Source organism: Misgurnus anguillicaudatus, chromosome 25 (genome assembly GCF_027580225.2).
Source record: "Misgurnus anguillicaudatus chromosome 25, ASM2758022v2, whole genome shotgun sequence".
Taxonomy (NCBI): Eukaryota; Metazoa; Chordata; class Actinopteri; order Cypriniformes; family Cobitidae; genus Misgurnus; species Misgurnus anguillicaudatus.
In genome coordinates, this window is record NC_073361.2 from 20,671,324 (window position 1) to 20,686,580 (window position 15,257).

The window sequence follows — 15,257 nt, forward strand, 5'->3', positions numbered from 1 at the left end:
ACACTATTTGTAGTGTGTGTAGTTAACACAACGCAGTGGGACATTTTTGAGAGCAACACATTTCTCCCAAAATACGTCATTAAACCGGTGTCTTTATTTTTATTTATCCTAAGTACAGCAAGGAAACAAAGCATAACAAAAGCGCTCTTTAGCAAAGGGTTAAAATCCACGTGGTGCGCCACAAAGCCCATTCCTCTCCGTCTGGACAGTTGCGGTACAGCATTCACGACGTTTTGCGACACTGCCGTACGTGAACGCTTAACTCTCCCGGGTGAGATACCGGCTGAGCAGCGCAGTTGCAGAGAATTTTTAAAGAAAGCGACAGATAACACGATAACACGTTGGGGTTTTGGGTAGATCAAAAGCACACGTCGTTTCAGCCGTCAGTAATTGTTCACGGTAAATGTGGACTCTTTAGTTAAGCTAAAAGCGACGCGAGGGAAGGCAACTAATTGTCTGCACGGGCTTGAAGTAAGTTGCCTCCCCAGCGGCGCTTTAAAGAGAAGCCACAGCCCGGATCCCCAGAATAACGGTGAAAATGGACTATGATTTTAAAGTAAAGCTCACCGGGGAGAGAGAACGAGTCGAGGACCTTTTCGAGTACGAGGGATGTAAAGTTGGACGGGGGACATATGGCCATGTGTACAAAGCGAAAAGGAAAGATAGGTGAGTTTGCAGGATGCACTTGTGCAGGCCTGCGCTTTTGTCGCAATCTGCTCTTAAAAACGAAAACAAGGGAGTGTTATCCTCCTCTTGGTTAATCGTTTTAGACAGATGTAAGAGAGTTTGACGTGCACAGCTTTCAGGCGAAACCTTATTTTGTAATACTTGTAAATGTACGTCAGCAGGCAGATGTGTTGTTGTATTTGATGTGCCTGATGTGTGAACAGGTGCAGCGTGTCAGGTCGCGATCTTTGCGACAGTTTCGATGCACATTTAGATCTTGAAACAACAACGAAAGATGTGTTTCGTGCAAAAGAAGTGTATGCATTTGCATTGTGTTGCTACAATATAATAAAACTTTATTCACCGTCGAGATTAGACGTATTTCATAGATCTCAAAATTTTGTCGATACATGAACGCAGTGCTTCTGGGATTGACGTTTCTTGATTATTACCATGGAGACAGCAGTATCTACTGCATCCGCCCCACTTCACAGGTTCATCTCTTGGGTTCACGTGTCTCTTTACAGGTTATTGCAGGACTTCTCGCTTTTCGTTCTCTCTCTCAGCCTATTATATTGTCTATGCAAGTACACATTTTGCGTCAATGACACTGCGGTGTCATTTAACAGTTCAATACTAAGTGTGTCGTCGCAGCAGATGTTACTAGTGATAATAATGAAAGCTTGTTATAACATCGATAAAGCATTGAAGAGATGAGCGTCACCAATGTCAGCAACAACAATAAGCATATCTTAAAACCCAGCTAAAGTCATGTTTTGTAATTTATTTATTTTTCCCAATAAAATTATCCTACATTATATAAAGGACATCCTGTGAAAATGTAACTTTGATATCATTAATAATAATGACTGAGTAAGGTCATGCCAAACTTTGATATTATAGCGGAAACTATGATGCTCATCACCTCAGAATTAGATTATGAGACTTCATCTTGGATTTCACAGACAGGGTCACATATGTTGCCCTAAATGACCAAATTAGGAATAAACTAAATTCATAGCACAGTGTAAAAGAAGGTCAAAATAAAAAAGTCAATTCAACCTACTATTTAAAGTTTTGACCTGTGATAAGCTGACAGAAATTATAAAAACAAATTGAAATTGTTTAACTTAATTTATATGTTGATTTTACAAAAATGCTGCATTTTAACAGTGCATATAAACACCAGGCCATGTAAGCATAATGTAGAAAAAGTACCTACTTTGCCTGAATAGGTTTGAATTTACCTATCCAAGAATGTTGTAAATAGGAATTTGAAGGTCTGTTTTATTAGAGGTAAGTTGGGAAAAGGGAGTTTAAATTCTTTCGCTCTCTGTGTTTTTGGTAACTTGCCGAAGGGCATATATTCTGCAAACTTTCTCACACCCTTGGACAAAAACACAAGGATTTATCTGTTCTCTTTTTCCAAAGCAAGACAAATGATTATCATCAAACTCAAATGACTGAGCATGTCAATGTAATGACTAATGAGTGTAACCTTTTTTGTAGGAGTAAATCATATATTCCAGTTTTGTTTTTCTCCATTGAATAATATACATTTAAGCATATTTAACAGAAACACCACACCCTTGCTTGTCCTTATCGAATTTCTCATTCCATCTGCAGTGTGTGAATTTAAACCGTTAACCCATCGTACAAAATAACCATGACTTGAATATGTTGCACTAATTAGCAAGAAATTAAAGCTGTTACTTTGGGGAATAAAAATGGGCCGCAGAAGTCACACTACGTACATTTATTTGTCTTGTGTGTAGATGGAAAAAAAACTCATTGTCTGTAGGGCATTGGTGGTTATATTGAAGCAGCTGGAATTGGATTCCTCAAGTCACAAAAACCTTTTTGCATAATAGGTTATGTATTTAAAATAACATTTTCTTATACTTAGCACTGTCACGCAAGGTCTGGTTTTGTTGTGCATCACACACGAATTTGATAGTTTTGGTTCTTGGTTGTTTGGTACCTTTTGTTCACACTCTTTTGGCAGAAGAAGAATGGATCTGATGAGTTAAGCTGGTTCTAAGGTGCCAACCTTTTAAAGTGAGACCCATCAGACAGGCCCAAAGCCAAACTATTAAGGTCCAGACAGCCTGGCGGCCAAAGTCTTGTTTGAAGGTCCTAAGTGTTCAAAGATGTTTTTGTTCACCATAAGAGCTAGCCGTTTATGAGCGGTTTATAGCTAATTTGTTCTCCAGAAACTGGACAGGGCATTGGGATTTTTTTGTAGGCTGGTGTGGGGCAAATGTTTGTTTAAATGCATCCAAGCATTACTATGGTATAGTGAGACTTTTGGAACAAATGTGCCATTAAGAATATAAAGCCGTTTAGACGTGGTAAGGTCTGCCTAGTCTCTCTAAATACATTTTCTGCAGGTGGTATAATATGGTCTGTATGTATAGATGGTAGAAAATGTACTGAAGAGAAGAGTAATTCTGGTTGCTGATATCTCCATTTGCAGGAAGGATGATAAAGATTATGCCCTGAAGCAAATCGAAGGCACTGGGATCTCTATGTCCGCCTGCAGAGAAATAGCAGTAAGTACATCAAACTTTAAACGTGTTCCTCAGTGGTTCGGAGCATGCAGATACTTCAGAATTTGTGAATTCGCATGGGTTTGGTGTATCCCCACCTTTAAGATAAAAAAATATAATTTTAAGTTCTTTAGCGGGTAGCATATAATGTTAAAATTCTTTTTCCTGTAGACCAGGGGTCTCCAACCTTTTTGTGGGCAAGGGCTACAACAATGGTTATGGAGGGCTACTTTTTGATATAGTCTACTCAAAACTTGTTGATTTTATTTTACTTCACTTGTTGATATGTTTTAGTATTGTTTAAAATGTTAACATTCGTAAACCAAGCCAAGCTAATATAAAAAATATGTAATAAATATTACAGTTAAGACTATTAATAGAATGTGCTTTGACCACGTTGGAGACCCCTGCTATAGACTACAAGTCAGCCATGCGTAGGTTGACTACCCAAAGTTTAAACCGACTGACTCTAGCACTTTCAAAACATTGACCTGCTTGTTTAAGCTATCCCGTTTCTGCCTCGATCAATGGCTTGAGTCTGGGTGGCAGATTGGTAGATAATGAGTAAACACTTGTTTAATGACTAGCAAGGTGATAAATCCAGATCACCCAAATAGGGATCGACCGATATGGATTTTTCAGTGCCGATGCCGATACCGATTTTTGTTTCATCAGCCTTAGCCGATGACCGATACAGGCTGCCGATTTTCTTGAGCCGATATTTGGAGCCGATACTGGTTTTGCTCACTCAATTTACATCATAAAAATTATGTAAAAATTTGCATGTTGTTAAAAAGAGATGTTATTAGTTTGCACAGTTCTTACATTTATTGTAGTCTAGAACTAGTCTAATCCCTGTCCAGGAAACCGCCCCATAGAGATGAAAAAAAACCCACTTTGTTCAGCTATGATCAGCTGTTAAGCCGATCTTTCAATGTTGTCGTGAAAAGGTTGGTTGTTTTTAGTCACATGACCTGCAATCGCTTGCGGGTTCCAGCACTCTGTCTGTAAATGATGCCGGAAAAATCGGCAAACACGGCAGCCATGTATCGGCCGATGCCGATACACATAAAACTAGCAAATATCGGCCCGATATATCGGCCGGCCGATATATCGGTCTATCACTACACCCAAAACACTGAAACCTTGTTAATGGTTAGTGGCTACAAAATGTTTAATTCATGTCATGAATTTGACCCAAGTGATGCCTTACGATCATTTTGCATAAACATTTGTATCCACGTGGTACAAAGGTGACATTTGTTTAAGGTAAAAAAACAAACTGCTGCTTTTTTATATTGGGCATAGTTGGTGCATTAAAGTTACAGCAGCCAAACTGAACATCTGGTTCTTGGATGTTTAAGTTGCATTGAGCGATATATGCAAATATAACTTATAGATCATAAACCACATGAATATTTAAAGTGCCAAATACTAAAATATAAACCAAAATACATATATAAAGTATATTTGCTGATTAAAAAAAATAAGTGGCATGATTGCCAAAAACTAATTTAGGCTTCACAAAGACAATTTAGGCCAAATGTGATTCTGTGTACTTTGGGTTTTGTGGGTGAACTGTAGATGTCTGTCTCAGCATGTGTGCATTTGTGTGTTTGTTCTCATTCGCTCCCTGCAGCTGCTGCGTGAACTGAAGCACCCCAATGTGATCTCACTGCAGAAGGTTTTCCTGTCACATGCAGACCGCAAAGTGTGGCTTCTCTTCGACTACGCCGAACACGACCTCTGGGTAACATGCACACTCGCGTACTCAAGCGCGCGCACAAATATTTGTATACGCGTTTTTGCTGAGGCTGTGCGTGTCTTTGCAGCACATCATCAAGTTCCACAGAGCCTCCAAAGCCAATAAGAAGCCTCTTCAGTTGCCGCGTGGGATGGTAAAGTCATTGCTCTACCAGATCCTGGATGGCATCCACTATTTACACGCCAACTGGGTCCTGCACAGAGACCTGGTGAGCAGAAGTGTTTGCGTTCAAGAGAGAGAGATTTGAATAAACAGTATAGCGAGTGTCGTATCCATCCAGACGTGTTTTATTTGACATGTTTATCATTAGTTTAGTGAAATGTTTTGGCATGTGAGATGATTAATAAAACAAGGCCTGTAAAATCTCATATCTCACGTATGAGTCATCTCGCCTCACAATAGCTGTATGAGTTGAATGATATGAAATTGGAACGACACCTCATGACAAAATCCCAGTAGGTGGCAGCATTACAATTATTTGCTTGGGATTTAGGTGGCATTAACAACTGCATAACAAATAGCCAGAAGGGGTGTGAGAAAATATTGATACATGTGAGTATAGTGTGCAATAATATGTATATTTTTTATTACATTTATCTCTGAACTTAAACATTGACATAAAGTACTAGCATAGGGGCACCCCACCAATTATTTTTTGCTTATGGTGGTATGTTCTTGGAGGAACACGCCCAGATTTTGGGAGTTTGGCTTGTTCGCCGTATCCCTCAGAGTTGGATGGGTTCATGCATACCTTTCTCATCTCCGTGCGTGCTGTGGCTCTGTCTGGCGGGGCCCCCGCTAGCTTAGCTTAGCACAAAGTCAGGAAGTGAATTGCTCCAACTAGCAAACTGCTCCCAATAAGTGACAAAATAACGTGAACATTTTCCTATTTATGTGTTGTGATTTGTATAGTCACACCGTGTACAAATAACAAGGTGATATGAGACACAGCGATCTTTTAACAGTATACATACAGGGAACTATATTCTCTGAAGACGAAGCACTGCTACTTGGGCGGAGTGATTTGCTTGCAGCACCCGAGAAGCCCCTGGTGAGGAGCAGAGAGTTCGGTCAGAGTTGTGCAAATGACTCCGCCCAAGTAGCAGTGCTTCGTCTTCAGAGAATATAGTTCCCAGTATGTATACTGTTCAAAGATTGCTGTGTCTCATATCACCTTGTTATTTGTACACAGTGTGATTATACAAATCACATAAATTGGAAAATGTTCGCTTTTTTGTCGCTTGTTGGGAGCAGTGTGCCGGCTGGAGCCATTCACTTCCGGTCTTTGTGCTGGGCTGAGCTGGCGAGGGGCTGCGTCGGACGGAGTTGCAGCGCGCACGGAGATGAGAAAGGTATGTATGCACTTATCTAACTCTGGGGGACACGGCGAACAAGCCCAATTCCCAAAATCTGGGCGTGTTCCTTTAATGACGGCTTTTCTAATATTATATCCTATTATATTCCTAAAATAAGAAATATCCCAATGTAGCACAACATATTTGATTGCAACCCTAATAGCCAGGGTCTAAATGTAACACTTCAGAGTAAAACTTGGGTTTAGCATGTACTTAAAATTGAGTTTTTTACCTGTTGGACAGTAACTTTATTAAAAATGTAAGCAAACGTGAGACTGTTCCTGTAGCTCAATTGGTAGAGCATTGCGTTAGCAACCCAAACGGGTGATTCTCACGAAATCCAGACTTAGAAGGTGTCCAGCATCAGATTTTTTTTAAAAAGCCCTTAAAGCCATTTTGCACATATAAGATTGAGGTCTGAACTTACTATAACCATCAATTTTAGAAGATTAAAAAATATTTCCTATAGAATTATTAAAATTTTTTAGATTATCATTATCAAAAATTATCATTACCGCAACATGATATTACATTAAATATATGCATTTACAAACTCATGTTTTGCTAATGATAACTAAAAAGTTGTCTAGGTACTATGACAAACAAAATTTAAACTTTTATCTGGAGAGAAAAATTAAGAACTGCTTACCTGGTAGCCATCTTGAGTGTCTCAGTCAATTATGTCCCTTCCAACAATTTTTTTTAAATGTTAGTTCCTTGAGGGCTTAAACCATGATTCAAAATTGTTGCGGAGGATGAGAAAAATTTTCTTGGACACATTTATATTCCTTATTATTGTCTACATTTACCAATGATCACCAAATACCACATGTTTCTTTACTGTAAATGTTTATAGTATAACATGCACTGAAGCTTTTAAATTTTATTTTTATTTTTAAATTATAAATATTTCCATGTCAAAGAACCCAAATCCAGTCATGGACACGTTGCAGTAATGAAAATATTCCTCTTAAATGTGGAAAAAAAAACAAATTTGTTTGTATGATGTCATTTGAAATCATGTGCAAAATAGTACATGAAGAGATGTTTGTAACTGTATGCTTTTTATATTGATACTCTTACTTTGCATACACTGTGTCATGACACCTCATAAGTCTAATATCGCGAGAATCACCCAAACGTCGTTGGTTCGACTTCCTGGGATCACACGTGGTAATAAAATGTAAACCTTGTGATGCACTGCAAGTCCCTAAACTGCAATGCATATCTAAACTTGTATATGATGTCCCAAATATGCAAGTTAATAAATAAAAAATTAATTTTCTTTATAATTTGTAAAATACATTTTTCATAAAAGTTTTCTTAAACGATCTCAATGGACAGAATGTTATGATTCACTTTTGACCTTTAACTCTCTTATCACAGAAACCTGCCAACATATTGGTAATGGGAGAAGGTCCTGAAAGAGGACGTGTGAAGATAGGTATGACATAATCTGTATGACATCAGTGCAAATGCATGTGCGTGTGTTAAGCATATTAATTCTGTAATTGTGCAGCGGATATGGGTTTTGCACGGCTCTTCAATTCACCGCTGAAGCCTTTAGCAGATCTGGACCCTGTAGTCGTTACATTCTGGTACAGAGCACCAGAACTTCTGCTGGGAGCCAGACATTACACCAAAGCCATCGGTAAGACACTTATCTAGAATTGTGTTAAACAAGGCAAAATCCCAGCAGTGCACTTTACTCTAATCGTTGTTCTTCAGATATCTGGGCGATTGGCTGTATCTTTGCTGAGCTTTTGACCTCAGAGCCGATCTTCCACTGTCGACAGGAGGATATCAAGACCAGTAATCCGTACCATCACGATCAGCTGGACCGCATCTTCAATGTCATGGGTTTTCCTGCAGGTGCTCCTTATACACCATTGAAATGTTTTGCAAGATGCAAAGTTAATATTTCAATTCGCATTTACATTTATGCATTTGGCAGAAGCTTTTATCCAAAGCAACCCCTACAATTTATCAGTACGGAATCAAACCCACAATCTTTCTGTTGCTAACGCAATGCTCTGCCAATTGAGCTATAGTAATGCCGCATTTGAAATCTTTAGCCTGATGTAATTTTCTTCTCAGACAAAGACTGGGAAGACATTAAGAAGATGCCGGAACACTCAACTTTGATGAAAGACTTTAGGAGGAATACGTTAGTTTGATTTCATCTTTACATTGTTTTTATTGCTAAGGCTGATTTGATCGATAATGCTTGTCCCTCTCGCTGTAGGTACACTAACTGCAGCCTTATAAAGTATATGGAAAAACATAAAGTCAAACCCGACAGCAAAGCATTCCACTTGGTGAGTGGGCTAAAATGATAGCTTATTAGAAATCTAGATGCTTCTATAGAGACAATAAACTTATGAACTCCCTCTCAGCTGCAAAAGCTGCTCACTATGGACCCAATCCGTCGAATCACATCTGAGCAAGCCATGCAAGATCCATACTTCCTAGAGGAGCCTTTACCCACATCTGAGTAAGTGACAACATTATGCTGTTATGTTAAAGGATTAGTACATTTTCTTTGAGAAGATCCAGATGATTTGCTCGCCACCGTGGCATGCAGGGTGTCGATGTCTTTCTTTGTTCAGTCGAGAAGAAGTTGTTTTTTTGAGGGAAACGTTCCAGGATTTTTCTCATTTTAATGGACTTTAATGGACCCCAACACTTAACAGTTTTAATGCAGTTTAAAATTGCAGTTTCAAAGGACTCTAAACAATCACAAATGAGCCATTAGGGTCTTATCTAGCGAAACAATAAAAATATGCACTTTTAAACCACAACTTCTCGTCTGTCTCCGGTCCTGTGACGCGCCAGCGCAACTTCACATAATTGTGTAATACCATGGAAAGGTCAAGTGTTACATTTATGAAACACACATTTGGGGACCATTTTAAACAACAAACTGACACAGAGACATTAATTAGTATCATTCAACATACAACAACATCCTCTTTCTCCACACTTTTAAACACTGGGGCTTTGTTTCGCATACGTCATCCGTGCCCGTTTGACGTGATGATGTATTGCGTGAGGTCGCGCTGGCGCGTCGCACGACCGGAGATAGATGAGAAGTTGTGGTTTATAAGTGCATCTTTTTTATTTTTCTTGTCAAAAATGACAACCCTTATGACTCGTTTGGGGTCCTTTGAAACTGCAATTTTAAACAGCATTAAAACTGTTAAGTGTTGGGGTCCATTAAAGTCCATTAAAATGAGAAAAATCCTGGAATGTTTTCAACAAAAACATAATTTCTTCTCGACTGAACAAAGAAAGACATCAACATTTTGGATGACATGGTTGTGAGTAAATTATCTGGATTTTTTTTAAAGAAAATTTACTAATCCTTTAAGATTATGTGCAGTTTATGTACTCTAGAATTAATCCAGCCAAAAAGCACTTTTTGGATGAGATCCTCTCTAAAAAAACAAATCTCTGTGTTTTGTTTAGTGTCTTTGCTGGATGCCAGATTCCTTATCCCAAACGAGAATTCCTTACAGAAGAAGAGCCTGAGGATAAGGCAGACAAAGTAAGAAATGTGTGTCTAATTTCTTTTATTCTATTAATATTGGATTTTATGGGGCGTACACACCAAACGCAAATTTTACTTTTTGCACGAGTAGATTACATGCAAAGTCGATGCAAAGACACGAATAGACGCAGTCACGCGGGGCGATGCAAATTGGGCAGCGTGATTGCAGCGAACAAGCTATTTGCCTCAAATGTGTCTTCTGCTCAAATTGAAGAAATTCAACTTGGGCGAAAAATGTGTTAAATCCAGCCAATAATATTGTGCGAGGAATGCGATGTGAATACACACATTGCTTTTGGTGTGTCCGGCCTATTTGGCATATCACAAGCATTGCTTAGAGTTTTGTTTACCAAGGCTACATTTACATTAGTGTATTTTTGTCTTTAAGCGCATTACGCATTACCCTATCATATGACCACTACACTGTTAAAACATTACCATGACCAGTCGCAATTTAATTTAAGCACGTTGTGTATTTATTTACAACACAAACACCCACAACATGCACATAAGTACTACGATAATGTTTTCGGAGTATAGACAAAGATTGATTTCATTTTAAAATTGTTTGTTAAAACAAAAACGCACTAGTGTAAATGTAGCCTAAAGGAGAGGTCGCATACCGGTGGCGAGAAGCACAGTATGACGCGTGTACGACAACTTGCAGGTATCGCACACCAGACATGTGCATTCTGTAGTGCAAGCTCAGTCAGACAGTCTGGAGATCGCTTACGATGCAGCTCGTTCTGCTGGACAGCAACGCACGCTGCATGCTACACTTTTTTTGCACTCAGTTTTGCATATGAATAATGGCACATCAGGGCGATATGAAAGGTTATAAAGGGCTTCGTTCTTTTAAAAAGATCCTGTAAATACAATTATTAATGTAATGTGTAATGTTGCAGCCTATGCGATTCGCTAACAAATAAATTTGATGTTATTTAATGTTAAACTATTTGAGTGGCGCGGCAGTAATTTGAGCAGCGTCCAGAGTCACAGCGGACAGCCACCACCAGGTGCACTCGATGGGTGTACATTCATAAAAAACATTCATAGATGCATGGCGCAACGCGTTGTAGTGCTGCTTGCCTGATGTGCGACCTCCTTAAGTACTTTGTTGTATTTGTTGTGTGTACCATACTGAACTCTGCAGATATGTTGACTTTTTTTGATGTACATTATATTTATGTATTTGGCAGACACTTTAATCTAAAGCGATTTACAGTGCATTACAAGGTATACATTTTGTATGGGGATTGAACCCATGCAATTCTCTATCATTTGAGCTACGGAAACACCAACTATTGCTATCAACATAATCTTTTCCTATATGGGCTTTTATAAAGCAGCATAAAATAATGGAGTGAAATCATCCATTGCTCAAAATAAGTACTTGGGTGATTCTCATGAAATCCAGACTTCGAAGGTGTCCAGCATCAGATTTTTTTTTTAAAAAGCCCTTCATCATTACCGCAACATGATATTACATTAAATATATGCATTTACAAACTCATGTTTCGGTAATGAGAACTAAAAAGTTGTCTAGGTACTATGACAAACAAAATTTCAACTTTTATCTGGAGAGAAAAAATAAGAACTGCTTACCTGGTAGCCATCTTGAGTGTCACAATCAATTATGTCCCTTTCAACATTTTTTTTAAATGTTAGTTCCTTGAGGGCTTAAACAATGATTGAAAATTGTTGCGGAGGATGAGAAAATTTTTCTTGGAACATTTATATTCCTTATTATTGTCTCTACATTTACCAATGATCACCAAATACCACATGTTTCTTTACTGTAAATGTTTATTGTATAGACGGTTTCATCGGACGCACGTGATACACGTCTGGATCCGAACCTTACTTCCGGTTTCGTTTTTTTAATGGTCTAACTAGTTGCTATTACTAAACTGATCTCTTGAACAAATGCCTCTTCAAAAATAACAAATGTTTTGGTTTCCTATGTAATCTATGTGTTGTTGTTTTGCTTGTTATATAAATAAACTACGTTTAAAGTACTTTGTTGTTATTTATTATTAGCGGGGTTTACCCGAATTTACTGCGGACCGCGACAGCCGCCTGTTTATGTTGTTACTGCTGAAACCGTCTATAACATGCTCTGAAGCTTTTTATTTTTTAGATTTTTTAAATTATAAATACTTCCATGTCAAAGAACCCAAATCCAGTCATGGACACGTTGCAGTAATGAAAATGTCCTTTTAACTCTTTCACCGCCAGCGTTTTTAAAAAAGTTGCCAGCCAGCGCCAGCATTTTTCATGATTTTCACCAAAGTTTAATGCCTTCCAGAAAATGTTCTTCTTTAAATATATAAACATACAATATACCAAATGAAAGAACAGACCCTCTGCTTTCAAAAAAAAAAAAAACGTTTCATCCTACCTTCAGTGGTTCTTTTATAATCAGCTTTTGAATATGGGTAGGTTTCTGCAAAAACACCACATTTTGAGCAAAAAGCTGAGATAATTCCATTTTTGTGACGGACTTTTCATAGAGATCCCATTCAGAGCGATCTTTAAAACAAACACGGACATGCAGCCGCTTGCCATAGGGCAATACTTCCGGGTTTAAAAAGTTGCGGAAGGGCGCCACCTGGTGGATAATAGCTTTATTGCGGAAAGATCGTCATTGGCGGGGAAGCGTTTTCTCTTAATTGACGAGATATCTCGTCAATGGCGGTGAAAGAGTTAAATGTGGAAAAAACAACAAAATTGGTTTGTGTGATGTCATTTGAAATCATGTGCAAAATAGTATGTGAAGAGACAAAATGTCATGGGTTGATTCCCAGGAACTTGTTGATAAAATGTGGTGCACTGTAAGTCGCTTTGGATAGAAGCATCTGCCAAATGCATAAATGTGACCCTGGACCACAAAACCAGTCTTAAAGGAACAGTATGTAGGATTGTGGCCAAAACTGGTATTGCAATCACAAAACTGGTGGCCAATACACAAGATGACAACATCAACATCAGTTGAGGGCTGCAACTCCACTTTTTAAATGACAATATCCTGGCCAGACCACTGTTGTCAGTAATATAAGTATTTGAATAAAAATGATTACTTAATGTCTAGTGACATATCAGGGCCATTTTATGATTAATTGATATCAATTTCTTACATACTGTTCCTTTAAGTCACACGGGTATATTTGTAGCAATAACCAACAATACATTGTATGGTTCAATATTATCGATTTAATTATTTATGCCAAAAATCATTAAGATATTAAGTAAAGATAATTTTCCATGAAGATATTTTTACATTTCCTACCATAAAAATATCACAAATGTATTTACTGAATTTACATTACTAATATATGTTGCTAAGGACTTAATTTGGACAACTTAAGAGGTGGTTTTCTCAATATTTTGACGTTTTTGCACCTTCATATTCCAGTTTTTTTAAATAGTTGTATCTCGGACAAATATCTTAACAAACCATACATCAATGGAAAGCTTTTTTTAATGATGATGATAAATTTAAATTTGCACAATATAAGTATGCCTTTGCAGTTAGACTTGCTATGTGACCCAGGTCTTTAATCTCTACAGAAAAACCAACAGCAGCAACAGCAGCAGGGGAACAATCACACCAATGGGGCGGGGCACACAGGTAACCCTGACAACAGCCACGCACAAGGCCCGCCTCTGAAGAAGGTGAGAGTGGTTCCGCCCACTACTACCTCAAGTGGCCTGATCATGACCTCAGATTACCAGGTAGGACATTTCCTATGCTGTTATGTGAAATTATATTTTATATGCATATTCTGTGAATGCAAAATGCCTTGTCAGCTTTCCTTATGTCCGTTATAAATCTTAACAAATATTTTACAAAACCATTTTCCTTTAAAGTATCCACATAATATTCCATCATGTTAACAAATTTTCTGTATTACCAGCGCACCAATCCACATGCTGCCTACCAGAACCCAGGACCAAGCACATCATTGCCCCAAAGCAGCATGGGATACTCCTCTACCTCCCAGCAGCCTCCACAGTACTCACACCAGACCCACCGCTACTGAGTCAGGCCACGCCCCATCACCATGCCCAGCAGGGAGAATGTACTTAGCGAGGCGGGTGTGGATCTTACCCAAACCGCCCTTATACCCTACTGGGCCCTTGCTGTGCAGCATTTCACCACAGGAACAATACCTGCACACGAAACCAACTAATATAACTCGTCACGGTATCATACAGCCGACATTATCCTCAGCTGACAAAAGGTGAAAGAAACAGCTGAAAAATCATAAAGACTAAGGAAAAATACGGATATTTGTTCCATTGGTGATAGTTCAAGTATTCGCTGCGAGTCTGTGAATTAAAGAAAAAAGCAACAAACATTCTCTATATGTGGTACTTGTACAGCTGCACGCTGTAGAGAGACTGGTTGGCTTAAGGTGAATATTCGTCATACCACCTAATATTTGTAGTCCCGGTTCCTCTTGCCCTTACTTTGAAAGTCCTATGGCCTCTCCAAGACTAAAGCTGCTATGTGACTGCCAGCAAAGACAGAATGGCTTTCTGTCAGTCTCTCTGTGTCTCCTGCTCTTACACACACACACACACACACACACACACACACACACAAACTCGCATTCAAGCACTCTACCCATTGCTGGGGACCGAATTCTCTGTGCTGGAGCTGCTGACTGAAGCATAATGAGAACCTCTTGTGCCCCCTGCTGGATCATGCTGGTAGACGGCTATATTAAAAAACAACAAACTTGATTTTAGTAGTTAAATTAATAAATTAATGTTTTGGTTTTACGTTAGGAGAGGTCAGCAACTTCCATTTTGCTGTCAGACCGACTATTATGCGTGAAAGAGCAGCCTTAGAACTTCATGACAAAACTAGTTGTGTGGGACAGCAGATTGAACATGTACTGTATTGTAATTAAATATTTTACATGAAACAAATATCCTGACAATAAAAGTGAAAGCGTTAAAAAAATGATGTTAAGAAAGTTCCTCCGTTTGTTTGTTTGTATGTATGAGTTGAGTGTTTCCTTGCATTGCCATGGGGCTTTTATTTTGGAATTATGATTGGGTTATCTATGGTAATCTACTAAAATGTATAACATTTCAAATCTATGAAAATAAATATTTGAGGTTATTGCATTTGGAGTAAAGTGGTAAAGCTCTGCTATAAGAAATGTATATTTATTTTATAGATTGAAAAAACTTTGACTAATGTAACTAACCATGGCTTGGCTACATTGGGCTTATATACTGTAGTGTTGCACTGTAAATAAATATACACACCTAGGCTATATATCGTTAAAATAAATAAAATTTGTCCTCAAAGAAATTGCGCTAGATATAATTACAAAATAATTTATAACTAAATGCAC

At 38.3% G+C, this 15,257-nt stretch overlaps 1 protein-coding gene across 2 annotated transcripts; it reads left to right on the forward strand.

The window, feature by feature from the left end:
- Positions 1-202: 202 nt before the first annotated feature.
- cdk8 (cyclin dependent kinase 8) lies at positions 203-14,857 on the forward strand. 2 transcript variants are annotated; one of them, XM_055181775.2, is made up of 13 exons: positions 203-666; positions 3,143-3,218; positions 4,855-4,965; positions 5,048-5,188; positions 7,722-7,779; positions 7,855-7,986; positions 8,064-8,207; positions 8,433-8,502; positions 8,581-8,653; positions 8,732-8,829; positions 9,804-9,891; positions 13,456-13,620; positions 13,803-14,857. In XM_055181775.2, exons 1-13 carry the CDS (start codon positions 539-541, stop codon positions 13,926-13,928), a joined length of 1,410 nt encoding a protein of 469 aa, XP_055037750.2. In that variant the 5' UTR covers positions 203-538; the 3' UTR covers positions 13,929-14,857. The 2 variants fall into 2 exon arrangements, with proteins under 2 accessions (XP_055037750.2, XP_055037751.2); XM_055181776.2 differs by having other exon boundaries at positions 9,804-9,882.
- Positions 14,858-15,257: the final 400 nt, after the last annotated feature.

Coding starts and splice junctions, on each gene's coding strand:
- cdk8 (XM_055181775.2), top strand. CDS start 539: ATGGACTATGATTTTAAAGTAAAGCTCACCGGGGAGAGAGAACGAGTC. Junction 8,503..8,580: donor AAAGACTTTAGGAGGAATAC/GTTAGTTTGATT, acceptor CTCTCGCTGTAG/GTACACTAACTGCAGCCTTA. Junction 13,621..13,802: donor TCATGACCTCAGATTACCAG/GTAGGACATTTC, acceptor CTGTATTACCAG/CGCACCAATCCACATGCTGC.